This window comes from Canis aureus, chromosome 22 (assembly GCF_053574225.1).
Source record: "Canis aureus isolate CA01 chromosome 22, VMU_Caureus_v.1.0, whole genome shotgun sequence".
Taxonomy (NCBI): Eukaryota; Metazoa; Chordata; class Mammalia; order Carnivora; family Canidae; genus Canis; species Canis aureus.
In genome coordinates this window covers 42,100,646-42,121,440 of record NC_135632.1, presented here as the reverse complement: position 1 = coordinate 42,121,440, position 20,795 = coordinate 42,100,646, and the positions used below count along the sequence as shown (strand labels likewise).

Genomic DNA, 20,795 nt, shown 5'->3' with positions numbered 1-20,795 from the left:
TTCTGGGTTTAGCTGACTTTATTAGGTCCAGATAGAGCTACAGTGGTGACGTATGTGGTGACCCCGTGTAGCCGAGGGCTTACTGCAGAGCAGGCTTGTGCTAAGTGCCTTCTTGCCTAGTGTCCAACAGCTTGCAGGATTTCCAGGGCCAGGGAAGCCACCACACTGTCAGCAGACGAACTGTGAGAAAAACCAAAATAGAAACACCTTAGCCATCTCCAGGGCAAAATGCCCCCTGTTTCAAAGAGGCTGGACTTTTTGTACCTGAGTATCTGATGGACCGGCTACTTCGTAAAACTGCCCCTTCGTCATCTTGAGGTGCAGAAACAGGATACTCAGGCTCTGGGACCTCAGTCGGCCCACAGTCCCAGGGGGGCTCAGAGCTGGCCATGCTGGCACCCCTAAACTAGGCCTGAGCTCCTGGGCCCCAATCATCAGAGCCACTTTGGCCAGGTACGCTGATGCTGAGCTCTACGGGCGAGTCAGACGGCAGCCTGACGTGCTGAGCCCAGGTCCTGCAACAGGCCTGCCCAGAGCCGGCCTGCGGCTGACTTGGGTGTCCGGGCCATGATGCCAGGCCTGCGTCAGCTGGTGGCTCTCCCTGCTCCATACTGCCACTTCCTGGCCAGTGAGCCGGAAGGCTTTGGGTTTCTTACTCTTACAGGTGTGGATGCCCAAATAAGAGCTTAAAATGGAAAATTTGTTACTGGAACAAATTGAGACACATTTAAACCTGTGCCTTAACAACTGTTAGCAAGGAAAAGAGGGACATATAGCACTGCCCTGAAGTATAAAATTAGCTCATGGCACACTTGACTATACAGAAACAGGGCTGTTGCCAAATAACCCGGGGTGGGGGTGCTGCGTAAGAGGCGGGTCGCAGTGGACAGGGCTGTGGTTGAGAGACGGTGCCGTGCATTCCTGCTCTGCACATCAGAGGGCCCAAGGGCTGGCAAGAGTGTGTTTGAACTCAGCCGGATCCCAGATGCGTCAAAGCTAAGCTGGTGGAGTCCTGCTGCCCACCTGCAACAGGGCAGCCCAGAGGCCCCAGCGGCAGGAGGGTACGCCGACCCCTGGCAGAGCCACATTGGAGCAGAGGTCTTCAGACCTCTGAATAAAGCCCAAACAAGACCACTTCATAGCAGCACCCTCCCCAGCCCAGGTCTGCCCGGCGTAGGCCTTTCAGTGCTGGGGTGCTGAGCGGGGCTGCAGGAGAGGCTACCAGCGTTGTGGAGCCTGAGCCATGTTTTGACACATTTGGTCCCAGTCTGGGTCCAGCTCCGTTAGGTGCCGGCTTCGGCCTAAGGCAGATGGAGGCCCCTGCTGGATGAGGGCTCCCGCAAAGCCAGGCACTGCAGAGGAAGGGGTTTGGGTGCTCTACGCTCAACTCCTGTCTGCTGGGGGCTCTCCCGTGCCCTCTCTGGCACACCTGCTCAGAGGGGCTTCACGCACAAGTCCAGTCCCTGGGGACAGATGGTGCATGCTCCTCACAGCAGTGCAGCCGGAGGCCCGCGGCCCAGCCTAGGGAGTCACTGTCCATGCCTTAAACCACGGGGACCAGCAGGGTGAGGAGGGCCCGTCCCCTGCGACAGCCGGCCTGTTCTTCCCCATGCACCTCACAGAAAACACAGAGAGCCTACCTCTCTGGCTTACGCTTGAGAGGCACTGGGTTAGTCTAATGGCATCCCTTCTCCACAGACTTCCAGCAACGCCCCAGCTACATATTTTTCTTCAGATGAACACTGAACCCAAAACACCAGGTTGCAGAACTCAGAGAACCCTGTGGTTCTGAAAACAAACCACCAGGAAACGCTAGCACCCATTCCATGTCTTGTGCACCCAGTGAAGGCCGGGAACCCCTTACAAGGTGGGTCCTTCTCCCCAGGACCGGGAGAGCAGCTGAAGCTCGGGGGGGCTGTGGCCCCCACAGGCTCCCTCAGCTTGGGACAATGGCCCGACTGCAGGCCGGCTCTGGCACTGTCACACACAGCCCCTGTACAGCACAGCACCATCTGACCAAAAGGGTGGCAACCTTCTTACTCCCAGATGATTTTTCTTTGGTCATTTGACATTAACAGTTCAGATAAGAGTATAACAATGTGTAAGCCCTACCCCCCACCTGTCACCACCTCTCAAGCTCAGAGCGTGTGTGTGGCGGGGGGGAGGGTGTTGTGGGATGACCCTTCCCTGTGGCCCTAATTTCACCGAGCATCAGCATCACTGTGGGGATGCCCACCTAGCAGTTCGTACCTTTACAGCGTGTGACACAAGCCTGGGTGACTGGGCAGCCCAGACTGTGGAGCTCACTTCCCTACATTGCACATATGGAGCATAGAGCAGAGAACTAGGAGGCTGACTAACCGCACAGTGTCAGCTTCTGGGGACACACAGTCTGTTTTGCAGCTTCCAAGTTTTCCCTGCAGACGTGGCCAGAGAAGACAGCCCGGTGCTGTAGAGCACGCTGAGCTGTCCATCCGGGGCGCAGCCCTGCCCAAACCCCCGCGATGGGGTGGTGATGAGGCTGTGCGCGTGCAGGGTGGCCTTCTTTATGAGAAATGCTTGAGTGTTTGCTGAGCCCAGTAGGCTGCACTGCCCCTCCTGAGCCTACTTACCCTCCAGCTGGGGCAAGCCACTCCAGAGCCCGCAGGAGGCTGCCTGCATCCTTGAGACTCTCCAGGTGCTTCTCATTGGATGTGACCTGCAAGGGAGGGAGAAGAAAGTGGTTGGATGGCCTATCCCTGACTCAGGTCCCATTGGAAGGGTACCCCGAGTCTCAGGCTACCGTGGCATTAGGGGGAATACCCCGAGACCCATCCCTCCAGGGCACTGCTGACCATTAGAGGCAGACAGTATGGCCCCTGGGGAGTGAGCATGAGTTCAGGCTGGGGTGCCTCTGGTGGGTCCCTGAGGAGGATTTGCGTCCTGAAAGCTTGAACTTCTGAGTTAGAACAAATGATGGTGAATGAACTTATTCAGTTGTTAGAGCCAGGACTCCTTTGGGCCCTGAGGCCAATGCAACCTCATATGGACAAAAGAATCACAGTTCTGGATGTGTGGAGACCTGGGGGGCCTGAGGAAAGAAACACTGATAACCAAACCCCTTCCAGAGTACCCTGGGGGTGGGCCCTTGCTCTTTGCCACAGTCCTGGGAGGAACAGGAACAACATGAGAATCTCTGACTCTGTAGCGCCTATGAGCTGAATCATATACTCTCAGGGCTGGAAAGGCCTGAATGGGAGAGGATCCAATCCCGGCTTCTGGAGACCTCCTCATAAACCCCTCCATAAAAGTCCATGTCTGTGAGGCAAGGAGAGAAGGCCTTAAGAATGAACTTTGATCCTAGTATTATACTTGTTCCTCTTTTTCTTTTTTTAAAATTTCATTTATTTATTCATGAGAGACACAGAACGAGGCAGAGACATAGGCAGAGGGAGAAGCAGGCTCCCTACAGGGAGCCCGAAGCAGAACTCGATCCCAGGACCCTGAGATCACGCCCTGAGCCAAAGGCGCACAACCATTGAGCCACCCAGGTGTCCCAGACTTGCTCCTCTTAATTCAATCTTTGTGTCCTATTTTTGTCTTCATTATTAAAAAAATACTTTATAATAAACATTTGCATGGCACTTTACCTTTCAGAAGGCACTGCAGCCTCCTGTCAATTGCCTCATCTATTCTTTTTATTTATTCACCTTGCAAGGTAAGCATGTAGCATGCTTTATAGATGATAAGGTAATGGCGGCTTGGCAAGATTAAGGAGCCACAAGAGAGGTACATGTGGAGCCTGATCCTAACCCCACATGAAGCTGGAACCAGACTGGCCTCAGCTGCCGCCCCACCATTCAAGTGTTCTCTGTCTTTCCATTTGATCATAGTGGCCAGGGTTGGATTATCATCTCCCAGGTTCTCAAGAATAGGGCGAACATTTCTTAATCACTTGTGGTGATAGGATGGTCATGGGGGGTAAAAAGACCTTAGTGCAGACTCTAAATTACATGTGAGTGAATTTGCACCTCCACTGAGATCCTATCCTACCTTCTGAGTGTGCCAGCGACCAGCTGCCAGCTCAACTGCATCAGGTGTGATTTCTGCAAAGATTTGCATCTTAAAAGAGCTGCATGTAAATTTGTTCTGAAATTACACCCAACTTGATGAGTTCAAAGGCTGCTATTTGAAAACGTCAGCTGTAGTTCAATTATGTCTGAAGTAAGCACAAATGTACACTACAGTGGTCTTCAGAGAGGATTCCTACCTGATTTTTCTCAAAACTGTTCCACATCCAGCTTGGTGAGCTATGTCCAGAATCACTGCCCTTAGCAGCCCTATCATGGGATTGTGTGTAGAGGCTGTGCTCCGAGGCAATTACCCCACAACTTGCAAAGAAATAACAAGACTACATTTGCTCACAAGGCAAGTTAGAAGGTGCAAATAGAAAACTACAGTGAGAATGAGGTGATCAAAGGAAGAGATCAAAACAGCATCATGTGCAGCTGATGTCTGTAGCCATAAATGAAGCCAAAAGAAGTCATTGAAAACTATGTGCTTTGGCCACTTAACTCTATTTTATTTTTATTTTTTAAAATGATTTATTTAGAGAAAGAGCGAAAGTGTGTGTGAGTAGGAAGAAGGGCAAAAGGAGAGAATCTCCGGCAGACTCCCCACTGAGTGAGAACTCCTCATGGGGTTCCATCTCAATGACCCTGAGATCACCACCTGAACCAACACTAAGAGTCAGATCCCCAACCAAGCCACCGAGGCTCCCCTTAACAGAACTCAATTGAAACATCAGTTATTGTATATAAGTTGCTGTATATAAAGATGAGTTAATTAGAAAATAAATATTTTAATATCAATCAAAGATTTCAGTTCTGGGTAAGACAGAGAAAACACATGCTACCCTTTCCCTCTAAATGCAGTTATAAAACCTGAACAGAATGCACAGCACAGCTATTTAAGAATACTGAAAAGTGAACAGCAACAGGCAGACTGGGGAAAGGCACCAGATTCAAAGCACCAGTAAATTGGTGGTGAACGCAGAATAGCTTGGCTTGAAGTCAGCACTGTGGGGCAGAAGAGAGAGCTCCAGGAGAAACCAGGCTTGAGAAATGGGAAAGGAAACTCCCAAAAGCTCACAGAGAGGAGATAATATCTTCTAGGTAACCCCCCACCCCACCCTTTTTCTCAGTTTTCTTGTCCCAGGCCCCAGGCAATTCTGTGGTGGCAGCAGCGACAGCAGCCAGCACAGGAGCCCAGCCTAAAACTACCCCCCTCCCACCTGCTCTGTTGTCACCAATGTTTGGCCCAGACATGGCAGTTGTGGAAGTGAGCAGTTTATGGCCAGACAGAAAATGGGAGATGCAAGAAACCAGGAAAACACTGGGGAGATAACAGATCAGAAGAGCTTGAGAAACTGCATAAAATTGTTTATAAATTCCTAGGCTCACCCTCAACCTGTGTATGCATGGAACTGATCCAAATGGCATACCAAAAACTTAGCGAACTGAGCTAATAAACCTCTGTCCACATCCCCGACTGACACCTAGAAGATGGACACACAAGATAGACCCAAATAGCATTGCAAATGCTTAGAAACTGACAGGACATTGAAATTACTATTCCAACCTGCATCCTGATCATAACCAACATAATTACTTGTTCAAATAAAAGTATCAATATTCTTGTGGGGTTTCAATTAGGCACAGTGTCTCATAATATAATATTTAAAGTAACCAAGATAAAATCCAACATTGCTCAGCATAGATCATAAATGACAATAAACAACAAGATGACACAGATGTTGGAATTATCTGACAAAGACTTTAAAGTCTTGTAAAAATACTAAAACAAGCAATCACTAATGCTCTTGAAACAAGTATTAAAATGTAATGTAACACTCTTAAAACAAGTATTAGAGGAGAGGGGTATTAAAATAGAATCAAGAGACGCCTGGGTGGCTCAGCGGTTGAGTGTCTGCCTTTGGCTCAAAGTGTGATACTGGAGTCCTGGGATCGAGTCCCATATCAGGTTCCCTGCATGGAGCCTGCTTCTCCCACTGCCTATGCCTCTGCCTCTCTCTCTCTCTCTCTCTCTCTCTCTCTCTGTGTTTCTCATGAATAAATAAATAAATAAAATCTTTAAAAAATAAAATAAAATAGAATAGAATCAAGTATTAGAATAAGATGTGAAAAATTAGAAGTTATAAAGGAGGACCAATGAAAATTTAGAACTAAAAATATAACCCCCAAATTTTAAAAACCATGGCAAATGGATTCATTAGTATAATGGAAAGAAGAAGTGAACTTGAAGATAGATCAATAGAAATGATCCAATCTGAGCAACCAAAGATAAAGTCTGAAAACACAAATAGAGCCTCAGGGACCTGTAGGACAATAACAAAAGGTCTGTATCACTGGAGTTCCAGAATGAGAGGGCAGAGCATGAATGGATAAAAAGTATTGAAAAATCATAATTAAAACTATTCCAAGTATGATGAAAGATATAAATCTATAGATTCAAAAAAGTGAGAGAGACTCAAACAAGATAAACCCAAAGAATCCATATCCAAATACATCATAATCAAATTTGCTCAGGACAAAAAAGAATTGTGGATGCAGGCAAAAAAAAAAAAAAGACAATACAAGTTATGTATAGGGGAACACTGATTTGAATTATTGTGATTTTCTTATCACATTGAGGCCAGAAGAGAGTGACACACTTTTAAAGTGCTAAAAGAAGTATCAAACTAGCATTTTATTCTAGCAAAAATTTAATTCAGGTATTTAGGTGAAATAAAGACATTCTCAGATGAAGGAAAACCAATAGAAGCAGAATTTCCCTAAAAGAATTACTAAAGGAAACTCTTCAGGAGCACCTGGATGAGTCAGTTGGAAGAGCATGCAACTCTTGATCTCAGAATCATGAGTTTGAGCCCCACATTGGGGTAGAGATTACTTAAAAATACAAAATAAACTTAAAAAAAAAAAAACAACTCTTGATAAAGAAAGGAAATAACACCAGAAGGAAACCTGGACTATTAGGAATGAAGGAAGAGCAACAGAAATGGTAAATATCTGGGTAAACATAACATACTATTCCCTTTCTTTAAAATACATTTGATGGTAGAAAAGCAAACATATAATACTGTCTGATGGGGTTTTAAACACATGTAGATAAAAGAGAACTGGAACTGAGGGAAGGGCAGAGGAACTTATAAGATGGTAAGGTTTCTATATTGTAACTGAAATTGTAAAATACCGATTATAAGTAGACTGTGAAAAGCAAAGTCTTTTATCTTTTTTAAGATCTTATTTGAGAGAAAGAGAGAGAGAAAGAGAGCAAGCACACAAGCACTGAAGAGGAGGGGCATAGGGAGAGGGAGAATCAGACTCCTTCTTGAGCAGGGAGCCTGACATGCAGCTCAATCCCAGGGCCCCGGGATCATGACCTGAGCAGAAGGCAGACAACCAACTGCCTGAGCCACCCAAGTGCTCCAAAAGTAAAGTCTTTTATAATCCCAATAGGAATCCCTAAAAAAAAAAAAAAAACTTAGATAGTAAAAATTACTATAGACAACCTGTACTCGTAAAAAATGTTAAATAAGTCAGGAGAGATACAAGCAAGAAAATGAAAACAAAGAGGATAAACCTAAATAAAAAGGTAGACTATATCCTAACACAAGAATTACATTAAATGTAAATGATCCAAATTCAGCAAATTAAACCGATTTTTCAACATGACAAAAAAATTGACCCAACTATATACTGTCTACAAGAATCTTAATTCAAATAGAGTAAGACAGGTTGGTTAAAAGTAAAAGGATGAAAACATGTATACCATACAAACATAAATCTAAAGAAAGCTCGAGTGGCTACATTAATATCAGGCAAAGAAGACTTCAGAACAAAAAATTTGCCAAGGACAAATAGGGACATACATTTTAATAAAAAGATTTTGTTATTGAGAAGATATAACAGTAAACGTACACTCACTTAGCAATAGAAATTAAAAATACACAAAGCAAAAACTGATACAACTGAAAGGAAAAACAGATAAATCTACAACTGCAGCTGGAGGCTTCAAACTACTCTCACAGTAATAGGATGAGCGGAAAAAAATAATCAGCAAGGATACAGAAGAGTTGAATCACATCGTCAGCTAACTGGATCTCAATGGCTTTTGCAGAGCACTAAACCCATCAGTAATAGAATACACATTTTTTTCCCAAGAACCCAGGAACGTTCACCAACATATACAATATCCTGGATCATAAAACAACTCAACTAATATAAAAGGACTGAAGCCATATAAATTATATTTTTTAATCATAAACTAGAAATCAATAAAGATGATAGGAATATCCCAAATCCCGTGGAAATTCATCAACTTACTCCTAAATAATTGAAAGATCATTTTCCCAAGGAAATCAGAAAATATTTTATTAAGCTTTATTTATATTTTTATTTAATAAAATTTAATAAAGCATTTTAACTTAGTAAAAAATGATATATCAAAATCTGTGGGATGCTGCTAAAGCAGCACTATAATTATGTGGGATACTTTTCAATCTCTCAGCAATATGCAAACAATCAGAAGGGATGCAGAAGTTTTATACTACAAGATGAACAAACCTGACCTAATTAACACATAAAGAAAAATTCATCTAACAACTTCAGCATATATATTCTTTTCAAAGGTACATGGGAAGTTTTCAAAATATAGCACATGCTGGGTTATAAAGCAAGTTTTGACAAATTTCAAAGGTATTAATCCAGCAAAATGGGTCAGGATCTATATGCTAAAAATTATATAGAATGCTGATGAAAGAAAAAATCCCTAAATAAATGGATATACTATGTTCATGAATTGGAAGACTCAATATAGTACAGTTATTAATTCCCCAAAATACAGGTTTAATGCATTTCCTATCAGATTCCCAGAAAGTTTTTTTTCTTTTTTAAGAGAGAGAGCATGCAAGTGGGGTGAGGGGGGAAAGGGAAAGGGAGAAAGAGAATCCTAAGCAGACTCCATTCTAAGTGTGGAGCCTGATGTAGATCTTGATCCCAGAACCCTGAGGTCATGATCTGAGCTGAAATCAAGATGCTTAACCAACTGAGCCACCCAGGCACCCCTCCCAGGATTTTATGTAGATATAGAATAGCTGATTCTGAATTTGTATGGAAAGGCAAAGGAACAAGAATAACTAAAATAATTTTGAAAAAAGCAGAATAAAGTTGGAGGAACCACACTACAAAATTTTAAGATTTACTATATAGCTACAGTAACCATGATGGCATGGTATTGGCAGAGAGACAGACATACAGATCAGTCGCATAGAATTGGTAGCCCAGAAATAGGCCCACACAAATACTATCAACATTTTGACAAATGCACAAAGGTAACTGAATGGGGGAAAGACAGCCTTTTGAACAAATAGTGCTACAACAAAGGGTGCCTATATGCAAAAACATGAACTTACCCACATATCTTATACCTTAAACAAAATATTATTCAAAATGAATCATGGATCTGAATGCATAAAATCTAAATCTATAAAACTTCTAGAAGAAAATATAGAAGAGAATCTATGTGACCTTAGCTTTGTTGATGAGTTTTTAGATACATAACAAAAGCACAGTCCCTGAAAAAAAAATTGAAAAATTGGATTTTACCAATATTAAAAACTTTGCTCTTTGTAAAATATTGATAAGAGTAAGATAAGCACAGACTGAGAGAAAATATTGGCAAATCACATACCTAATAAAGGACTTTTACCCACAATGTAAAAAGAACTCTTAAAATTCAACAGGAGAACAAACCATCTGACTATTCAAATGGGCAGAAAATCTACATAGACACTTCACCAAAGAAAGTATGGGTGGCAAGTGAGCACATGAAAAGGTACTCAATGCCATTTGTCATTAGAGAAATACCAATTTAAACTGCAATGCAATTCCACTACATACCTATTTGAATGGCTAACATTCAGAAAACAAACAAAAGCCTGCCGGGAAGCAGAGTAGCAGAAACTCTCATTGCTTGCTAAGCTGGACTGCAAAATGGTACAGCACTTTGTAAGACATTTTGGCACTTTCTTATAAAATTAAACATGGTCTTATCATGTGGCCCAGCAATTGCACTCTTAGGTATTCACCCAAGTACACTGAAAACTTAGGTCTGCACAAAAGTCTGTATCTAGCAGCTTCAGTCACTAAAAAGTGAAAGGAACCAAGATGTCCTTCAACAGGTAAATGAGAAAAACAGTGGAGACACCTTTCATGCATTACTTGGGATATAGGTCTGATTGGGATTTTAGAATGACAAATCAGTAAAGTCTGGATGATTCTCAAGAAGATAAGAGTTTAGTTTACCTTGCTAAGTTATTTTGTCCTGTGATACCGATTTCTTATTTATTTATTTATTTATTTATTTATTCATTCATTCATTCATTCATTCATTCATTCATTCATGAGAGACCCAGAAAGAGAGAAAAAAAAAGAGAGAGAGAGAGGCAGAAACACAGGCAGAGGGAGAAGCAGACTCCATGCAGGGAGCCTGACGTGGGACTCGATCCTGGGTCTCCAGGATCAGGCCCTGGGCGGAAGGCAGCGCTAAACTGCTGAGCCACGTGGGCTGCCCATGATACCGATTTCTTATAATTAGTCAAACTAAAAATATTAGGATTTCCAGTGACTTTGAAATGACCCTGAGGAGAGAATTACTCTGTTCTCCCAGAGTTGGGGCTCCTCTCTAGCCACTGAAGGTTATAAATTAAGATGGGGGAGCACTTGGGTGGCTCAGTGGTTGAACATCTGCCTTTGGCTCAGGTCATGATCCCAGGGTCCTGGAATGGAGTCCCACATCAGGGACTCCCTGTGGGGAGTCTGCTTCTCCCTCTGCCTATGTCTCTGCCTCTCTCATGAATAAATAAATAAAATCTTTAAAAATAAATTAATTAAGATGGGAACCAACCTAATTTTAGAAACATCCCACTGTATCTACCAACCACATAGTGTGGCCTAGAACCTTCTATTTTCTCGGTACTTAAACTTTTTTGAAAACCAAATTGTGGGTCTGCTCCAAGGCCATCCTACCTATCCCTTTTGTGCTATGGAAATAAGAGAATGTTTGGGGCACACTGGGACCCACAGAAGAAGGTCAATGAAGTAGAAGTGACACTTGTCCACTGTGATATTGAATTTCTGGTTCAGCAACTATTGGAGAACTTCTCATGACTGTGATTAGAGTAGTCAAGAAAGAGAATTGCAGGGACTCTTTAAGAAAATAAATAATGTAAGAGTGGACTGGCAAAAAGTATGAACATCATACTTCTTCCTGCAATTACTATTTTCATTACTAGCTCTCAGTTAATTCCCATAAGCCAAGACAAACAAACTCAATTTGGTTTTCCAATAATGTTCTATAGCAGAGGGTCCTGGACCTCTAAGGGTCCATGAGTGGATTTCATTATTTCAAAACGTCCATTTCCTGTGAAAAGAGTCATGCCTGCCTCACATTCCTCCTCATTATAATAAAAATATATCAAATTTATCAGGTGTGGTTGTCATTATCTCGCCCTGAGACATCTGTCTCGTAGCTGTGTGGCTAAAATCAATCAAAATGGAAACATGAATTATACTAAATACATGCAGTTCCTTTGGTAGACAGGATCACTAAAAACATGGGGTGTTCAAGAAAAAGATCAGATAAAAAGTTGGGAATTGGAGCTTAGAACCAAGATCATCTTAGAAAGATTGTTCCTCCAGTGCTGTTTAATTGAGGATATATTAAAAACAGATTGTATACTTTGGGCAAATATACAACTTATTCAACCTGCTACTGTGGCTTGAATATGGTGCATGTCAACCAGCATTCATGCATCACTGGGTAAAACCAAAACACTGGGATCCCTGGGTGGCGCAGCAGTTAGGCACGATCCTGGAGACCTGGGATCGAATCCCACATCGGGCTCCCGGTGCATGGAGCCTGCTTCTCCCTCTGTCTGTCTCTGCCTCTCTCTCTCTCTCTCTCTCTCTCTCTCTGTGACTATCATAAATAAATAAAAAAATTTAAAAAAATGTTTAAAAAAAAAAAAAAACCAAACACTGCAAGGAGAGGCAGGTGTCCTGCAGAATCAATCTTCAAATTCTCTGCCTGGCTCACAAATTGTAAGGTAGTGACTTTATATGCACACCCTACAGGACAGTTAGGGTTGGCTCCTTTCTGGATTTCACTTTCCCAAAGGCAAACTCACAAAAAAATCATCTTCTATCCCCTGCAATGGCAGGACATTGAAGTTGGTGAGCTCCTTCAGTTAGCAGGTGAGGCTGTGACAACAGGGAGGACAGTGGCTTATCCAGGTCATGGTGGCCACTGAGGGACAAAGCCAGGACTGGTGCCTACACTCCTTATCTAAGACCATAAAAAAGGTGTGAATAAGAATGTATTTTAATTTTCTATCTGTGGTATAACATGAATTCATCCTCATAAATATGACTCACAGCATTGTCCTTATGAAGCTCATAAAACGTTCCAGTGTGAGTTTCTCTGTTTAGAAATGGTTTGGGGAATGGAGAGATACATGGCTCCAACCAAGTCAGGCCTGGGCAGCCTGTGGGGTTTGTTTATGAGTGTGTAATAACATCTGCCTGTGTTTTCAGTGATCCTGAATGTGTGTGGCAAAATTAAGCCTAGGTCGCTTCAGCTTTCTAACCAGAGAGGCCTCCAGACAGGTCCAGGCAACACTGAGACTACAAAAATCCAGGAGATGAAACAGGCAACAGGGAGCCAGCCCAGGTGTTCCCTGGTGCTTGTTATTACAGACACACGCTTCACACAGCGGAGGTTTGTTTTAATTCCATGGCCCTCAGATCTCACAAATACAAGTAAAAACAGGCAGGTAACTATGACAACTCTACTTCAGAGAGTTTAAATTAAAAAAAAATAAAACCCATCCACCGGGCCCCTTTATTTTGTTCTCTTAACATATACTCTGTCTTCTCTCAGCTGAGGTTTTTAGGTGACTTCAAAGCATTTTACCAAACGCATATCGAAACATGTCATCTATCCCCTTGCCATGAGATGCCAGGATGGAATCTGGGGAAGAACCTCTGGAAGGTGAGATGGGATTCGGAAGTTCCTCCCCCACCCTCTGCCTGGTGTTGCAGTGCTCACTGTGGGCCTCTCCAGAAATTTCTTGAGCTGTTGCCAGGGTCCTACCTCCCACACTGACATCAAAGCAAGGCAATATTAACATACACTGCTCTGCATCCAGGCCAGTATGCTTGCTCATCATGCCTTCGAGGATGCTGAGCACATGTGGGGTAAAATGGAGCAATTCTCATACAGCTTTCAATGGCCTCAGGGCATCCATGCCTTCCCTGGAGTCCATTTAAAAACTATGTTCTTGGGCAGCCTGGGTGGCTCAGTGGTTTAGCACCGCCTTCGGCCCAGAGCCTGATCCTGGAGACCTGGGATCGAGTCCCACGTTGGGCTCCCTGCATGGAGCCTGCTTCTTCCTCTGCCTGTGTCTCTGCCTCTCTCTCTCTCTCTCTCTCTCATATGAATCAATAAATAAAATGTTAAGAAAAGAAACCTTTATGTTCTTCAACAAAAGTAAGTGAGGCCCCTTCCGACCAGGACTAGTAAGCAGGGGGATGACTGGAAAGAAATCTAGAGGTATCCCTGATTGCTGTCAGTGGATCTGCTGATTGGTCACTAAGCAGTGAGGGGTTCCAGCTAGAACCTACACTAGGTTCTAGGGAAGAGAAGGGAAGAGACAGGGAATAGACAGGGCTTGCAGAGGAGCTAGGCCCCATTGCAAAGCCTTGCTCACCTAGATTTGGCCCAGATTCCCACGAACTCAGGCTCTCTGGAGGGAGCCCGAGATCTTACACTAAGCCTGAATGGTACTAGGGCATGCATAGCACCATCTCTGTGTCCACACTGACCACTATGGAGGGATTCTTCTACGCTCTACAAACAGCACAGCTTAGCTTTCATTTGCAGTTGAACAGCATTGAGGTCCAGAGAAATGGTGGTAGCTGGAATATATTGATTCCTCAAGTTGAAGAAGGCTGGGGCAGAAGAGGAAGAAACTGGCTACCACCTCTTGTTCAAGAGCACCCATGAGTTTCTGTGTTGAGTTCTCAATAAGAATTGGGCGGCAGGGGAGTGTGCACAGAGCATTAGCAGGTGTGCAATGCTAAGGCTAACAGGCAAGGCTAACAAATCCTAGGTTTCAGGTAGGAACTGTTGGGATCCACCTTTGTAAGACTAATTGAGCTATAAGGCCTAGGAGTAAAAAGGCCTTGGAATTTGGGTCAAGAAAGGAAATGAACACTTTGACAACCTTGAAAAATAAATACTAGAATGCTCACTTCCCAGAAGAAATGGAGGCTAACAAGGCTTCTGTGCTTTGCCAAAGTTTGCAGGCCGGCAAGCACTGGCACTGAGATAGGACCCAGTCTCCCCAACTTTAAGACCCCTCCCTGTTCTAAGAGATCATTACATTCTCACATCAGCTGCTGCACCCCCTGTACAGCTGGGGTTGGCTGGTGAGCTGATAAATACTCTCCTTGGTCAGATGCTGGCTCTGGCTCTGTATCCTCTGTGCCACTGTGCACCCTGCCCCTTGCAAATCATATGGTACCCTTTGCTCCCCACCATTGTTGTCGACTCCCATCATTTCCACTGGGAGCAGGGACCACAGGATTTCTCTTCTAGACAGAACTTGGTTTTCCAGGTGCTGACTGAAGAACTCTGTGGGTCATCATATGTACTGTCTGCTGAACGGTTCCTGATATGGGGACCACAACTCATTTGGTGATATCCTTCAGCATCTGGCTACCAGAAGGCTTTGTGCATCCCTCTTTGCATCCATGGGTGGAGGTTTGTCCTTGCTAATGATGGGAAGTGAGTTATAAGTTTTCTGGGCTGCCATTGTGGACTATTATTTGTTGTTCTCCTCACAATGACCCTATGAGGAAGGTCTTCTATGATCCCATGTTAAGATGGGCTGAGGTTACTGGTTAGTAGTGGAGCTGAGATGGAGATCAGGTATGGCTGACTGCATTGCTCCTCTTGCCCTAAATCATCATGCTGCCCTCTGCCTCCCCTATTCAGGGTCTGGATGTAGGAACACTGGATACAGAGCCAGAGCCAGCATCTGACCAAGGAAGGTAGGACCAGGGCCTCTAGAGCTAGGGTCAATGTGGTGAACGCTCTCCTCTCAATGGATATTTCCAGATTTGGAAAAGCACCCAGCAAAGGAGGATGAGAGGTAGGCAAACAGGTGAATTATCAAATTGTATGGACTTTAGTGAGAACACACCAGTGTGGGAGGATTTTCTTCTTTCTCTTGACCTTTCTTTCCTCCTCTCGGGGTCCTTATGCTCTCCAGTCTAGCCTGACACCTTCATTCTCCTCTCCTGCCCAAACTCCTGCCTGCACCTGTGGGCACCTGCTAAATCCAGGGGACATGGAAATAATATGCTGAGGATTTGAATGTTTTTCCTTTTCATCCCATAAGACACGATTATTTTCTAGAAGACAATTATCTCTATCTACCTCCCTCATTTTAGGCCAGCCAATTCTCTCACCTCTCTATGGGGCAGTCAAAATGCCCTTATTGCTTAAAACTGTACATAATTATATCAGTTTCTGGCCATTAAGTCTAGTAGCTTAAAGTGTTGAATATAATATAGCTGGTTTGGGAAATCTTTTAGGCCTAATCCAACTCACTAGCTACAACATCCAGGTCCAAAATATGTGAGGAAAAAGCAGTTTTAATTGGCAAAGAATTATAATTGTGGACCTTGTGTGGATATAAGGATAGACTAGAGGATGGCCCAGAAAAAGCTCTAGTGAAATACAGGATCAGTACATGCTATTTTCCCCAGAGGACCTCATCCAAGTGCTTAGAAAGGCTAATATGAGAGAATGTATTTCCAAGGCAGTGGTGTTAGGATGTCAACCACAGGAGGCTGGAATCATTTCCTCACAAGAGAAAACACTCAAGGTAGCAATCATCAGGTGATTTGGAAAGTGTGAGAACTTGGGTCACAGGAAGTGAGGAACTATGTAAGTAGATAGAATTTGAACTTGACCCAAGAAAGTTCCAGCTCATCCTTAGGAAACTATATGATCATACTGAGGTATCTATATACTGAGGTATCTATATAATCCGCCGGCTGCACCATGGTCCAGCTCACTCCTGTCCTGCGCAAGGCCTACCATGGGGGCCACTTAACCATCCGCCTTGCCCTGAGTGGCTGTACCAACCGGCCTTTCTACCGCTTTGTGGCTGCTCACAACAAGTGGCCCCAGGATGGCCATTTCGTGGAGCAGCTGGGCTCCTATAATCCACTGCCCAACAGTCACGGGGAGAAAATCATTGCTCTCAACCTAGAGCGGATCCGGCATTGGATTGGCTGTGGGGGCCACCTCTCTAAGCCTGTGGCAAGGCTTCTGGGTCTTTCTGGCTTTTTCCCTCTGCATCCCATGATGATCACAAATGCTGAGAGGCTGCGAAGGAAACGGGCGCGTGAAGTCCTCTTAGCATCTCAGAAAACAGATACAGAGGCTACAGAAACAAAAACAAGCTGACTTCAGTGAGCAGAGAACATTGGGAGAAAGGTCAAAGCCCTCTTAAAACACCTGTGCAGAGCTCTTAGTTGTATTAGATCTGGAGGTCAAAAAAAAAAAAAAAAAAAAAAAAGGATCCCTCATTTGTGGTATGGAGTGTGTGTGTAAGGGTGGGGCTTTGAGGTGGGAAAGAAGCAGATAGAAGTGGCTTAATTATTTTAAGATTTTATTTATTTATTCATGACACACACACACACACACACACACACACACACACACAGAAGCAGAGACATAGGCAGAGGGAGAAGCAGGCTCCATGCAGGGATCCCGGGACTCCGAGATCATGCCCTGAGCCGAAGGCAGATGCTCAACTGCTGAGCCACCCAGGCATCCCAGAAGTGGCTTAATTAAAGCACCCGTTTCCAGCTCTTTCTCTGAACCTTCCAGTGGATAGGGAGACAAAGTAGAGCGATGTCGATGTCAGGGCAACAAGTCTAAATAAGCCCCCACAACTTCTTTCTTTCCTCAATTCCTCACTCCACCAAATAAGGACACTGTCAGCTATGTGTCCTATGTGCTGTGATGCTATGATTCAGCCATTATACATAAGGACAATTAGGAAAATGCTTTCAATGTAAAGTAAAAAACACAAAACAAATATATACGGCGAACACGACTGCAATTATATAAAATGGGTATAGCCTAAGTTTGAAGTCTGTGGTGTTATAAGAGAATTACACATCCTCATTCCCAAGGCCCTCAGTTTAGTTAGAAGCGGGCAGAAATAAACCACAAGCGTACCCGAGATGACACATGAAAAGCTCTTCTGGCAACTATAAAAGGTCCTACACGCATTAGTATGATTCTGTACTCAAGATGATTGAACACCTACTATGAGCCAGACCCTATTTGGAGTTCAATACTCAAGATGTATTGAACACCTACTATGTGCCAGACCCTATTTGGAGTCTGGGGATCTAGTGGTGTCAAGTCAGAGCTATGGCTGTGAGAAGCAATGAGAAAGTAAACAGAGTAATTTAAGATAGCAGTAGGTACCATGAAGAAACTAGAGCAGGAGGAAAGGAGGAAGTGTGTGTGGTTGGGGGGGACGGTCTCCCTGAGAACAGAATGGTGAGAGTGCGAGCCATGAGAACAGTGCAGGGACCTGTATTCTGCAAAGGCAAGAGCAGCAGCCACACAGGCCTTGAGGTGGGAATGATGCTCTGGATACTGGGGGCAGCAGAAGCAGGGAGACAGCTGGGAGAGACTGTGCAAATGGTCCAGGGGGCGGCCACAGGGACCACATCCAAGAGCTCACCTGCCAGTCCTGGATCCCCAACCATGCTGACTTGACCCCTCCTGTTTTTCCTCCCACTGAGCCTTCAATTAAGCAAAGACGAGACGCTGCCTGGACCTTTGTCCTCAGTGGCAGAGACAGAACCTTCCCTGGTAAAGGTGTGAGGCAGCAGGGAACTAGGGGGGGTGAGTGTGCCAAATGAGCCAACCCCTTATTGTAGGTCAAGTGTATACACAGTCCCTTTTGGGGAGGACAAAGTCTACATCCTAGACTTTGTGATGTGGAAACAGAACCCTTAAGGTTTCTATCAGGACTCTTCAAAGAGGAGGAAAAGCTGGACATAGAGACCTTACATTTGAAATGGGTGACATGATCCCATACTCATTCTCAGAGTGGAAGGGAGATAAACTCATCCACAATTACTAATAATCTTTTAAACAGACTTATTAGATGAGAGTTTTGGCTTTTGGTGACTACTTTATGATAAATGGTGAAACTATTAGCTAAATTAGTGAAGTCTTCAATCTCCTCCTGAAACACATGACTGAGGAAAAAGTTGGTTATGCAGGCCATGAATTCTGCTTGTAGTAACATGCTCCATGAACAGAAACACCTTTGCTGCTGTGAAGTCACTGCATTTGCCAGTACAGGGAGGAGATGACATGGGACTGGGGCCTAGTCACTTGTCCCCACTGGCTCCAGGGAGGCCATGACAAAGGACTACAAGGCATCAAGTTGGGATTTGTTAGGTTTGGACAGAGGGCCCCAGGGACTGAGGGACATGAGAGGTTGAGGCAGCAGGATCTAGAGACTGAGCTAACACCCCAGGATCCTCAGTGTGGGCTGGGCTCTGGGTCTCCAGTCAGGAAGGCAAGTGAAGGAAGACTTTTGGCCTGGTGGGCAGACCCACAGCCAGCAGCAGTGTGGAAGCAGGTTTTCCCGGGACTCAGAGGCAGGTGGCTTCCATGAGGCTCACCATCACCTCAGCAGCTCCCTCAGCATGTGTCAGGACAAGGCCAGACACCAGCAAGCAGAGCTGGTGGGCATGCCTAAGGCAAGGGTTGACTCATTTCTTCTTCTGCCTTGCACTGTCCTCTAAACTTCACCTTGTACTTCTGGGATTCTCGAACAATTGGGGGCTGCTGAAATTTCCTCAAATTGATAAAACTGGGAAGAAAAATTAAAGCACATTTGGTTTACATGATTAAAGCCATAAGGCACCAATTAGTCAAAATATAGGCCAGATATTGGCTGCCGGACAGCTGAAAATTCCCATGGTGGCTCAGTTAGTTTTGTTAAAAGACTTAATCAAATACCAAGAGATTCCATTTGGAAGCATTTTAATAATGACCATTTTGAGAAAATGAGCAGCCCTTGTGAGCATCTTGTCCTCCCCTCCCTTGGGCAGACCACAGCATGAGGACATTCTTTGTGAGGCCTTGAGAAAGCCTGGCTCCAGAGAAAGAGGGGAGTTGTGACATCCCTGGATTTCACCTCAGAGAGGCAGGTCAGCTATCAGCTGACCCTGGAGCATCCATTATGTAGTAGCTAGCTGGTGACAAGGCGCTAGCTGTGTGTGTGGTGAAGGTGGGTGGGCCTGGGAAACTCCCAGGAGAAGCCTGTTCTACTTTGGGGGTGAACCTGGTGACCCACGCAGTGCTGAGCAAAATTGGTATCCACAGAAAACAACTTCCCAGACAATGATCAAACTGGCTTTGGGATAAAATTAATTGTAGCAAAGTCTCAGAGACTAGGACAACATCAAGGAGCCTAGGTCTTCCTCTGTAAAAGGCTCTGGCAGGCTGAGTTGACCAACCTCTACAGGCCTCTATCCCTCATCATTGTGGGGAACTCATAGGGCTCGGGACGGGGAAGCATGGCTGTTGCTGGTGACTGGACAGGGTTCAGGGTCCTAGAATCAAGGGAGTTGTGGCTACTCTATGGCAATCACTCTTCCCCTTGGGCCACCCAGGGCACTTTAATAGAGATGCCGGAGCTTTGGTCAAGGGAATCTCTAATTGGTGGGTCAGAGCCTCTAGAAAAGCCTTGGGTTTGCTTCAGACTCTGCTCACACATCTTAGTAGGCCAGAGTGGGACACTAAGAGGCCTTGCAGAGTTGAGGGCCCAGAGCTCTGAAACTGACAGAGACTCCAGCTCAAGCTAGGCCAGGTACCATGGGGGAATGCTCAGGAATAGGTGGTTTGGCCATCAACAGGCTAGATCATTGTTTTCCCACATTGTCCTTAATGGCTCACAGGACAAGGTCAAGACTCTTGGAAGTCTAAGAGTATTATCCAAGATGAAAAGCTTTCCATGCTTTCAGATGAGGTGGGACATATACAACTTACATGTGCTTCATGAGGCCCAGGTCAAATGCAGAAGTATCCCTAGGAGGTATTCGCTGAACAAGGCAGGGAGAGAGATTGAGAAAAGGATTTCTGTCCCTAGAGGGGACAGGGCACTCTTCTACTCCTCCTTCTAACTGCAGTGCTGCAATACCCTTCCCCCAAAAAGCTTCATCTTACCCCTAGTCCCTCAAAACCACTCTGCTCAGAACTGACTTAAAGCAAAGGCAATGCTAACAGGAGGGCAGGGATGCCTCACATCTTTTAAGTAGAGAATGTGGTCCTGTGTGTGTGTGTGTTTGTGTGTGTATGTATATAAATGTGCTGGGAGGGGATGTTTTAAGGCTCTAAAACACTTTCCTTAGATAGACTCATTTGCCTTGAAATGATGAACACAACGGACAGCAAAAAGGTAGAAATCCTACATACTTTAACATGGTGACCTCTGTAGGACTTTTAGGTCCTTAATGTGGCAAGAGCCATAGTGAGAAGGCCTTCCCCTGCATTACCCCAACCAACCTCAAAGTGAGGGGGTCCTGCTGCTATTCTCATTTCCCAAATGAGGAAACTGCCAT

At 44.7% G+C, this 20,795-nt stretch overlaps 1 protein-coding gene and 1 pseudogene across 6 annotated transcripts in view; one reads left to right on the top strand and one right to left on the bottom strand.

The window, feature by feature from the left end:
• Positions 1 to 20,795, bottom strand: part of ULK4 (unc-51 like kinase 4) — a 591,366-nt gene continuing 570,571 nt past the window's right edge. For all 6 annotated transcript variants that reach the window (XM_077865647.1, XM_077865651.1, XM_077865650.1 and 3 more), the window contains 2 exons: positions 2,613 to 2,698; positions 1 to 180 (listed from right to left, as the gene is read on the bottom strand). In XM_077865647.1, coding sequence (XP_077721773.1) covers positions 117 to 180; positions 2,613 to 2,698 — 150 coding nt within the window. In that variant the 3' untranslated portion in view covers positions 1 to 116. The remainder of the gene's footprint in view (positions 181 to 2,612; positions 2,699 to 20,795) is intronic.
• On the top strand, positions 16,184 to 16,679 carry LOC144294375 (small ribosomal subunit protein bS16m pseudogene; annotated as a pseudogene).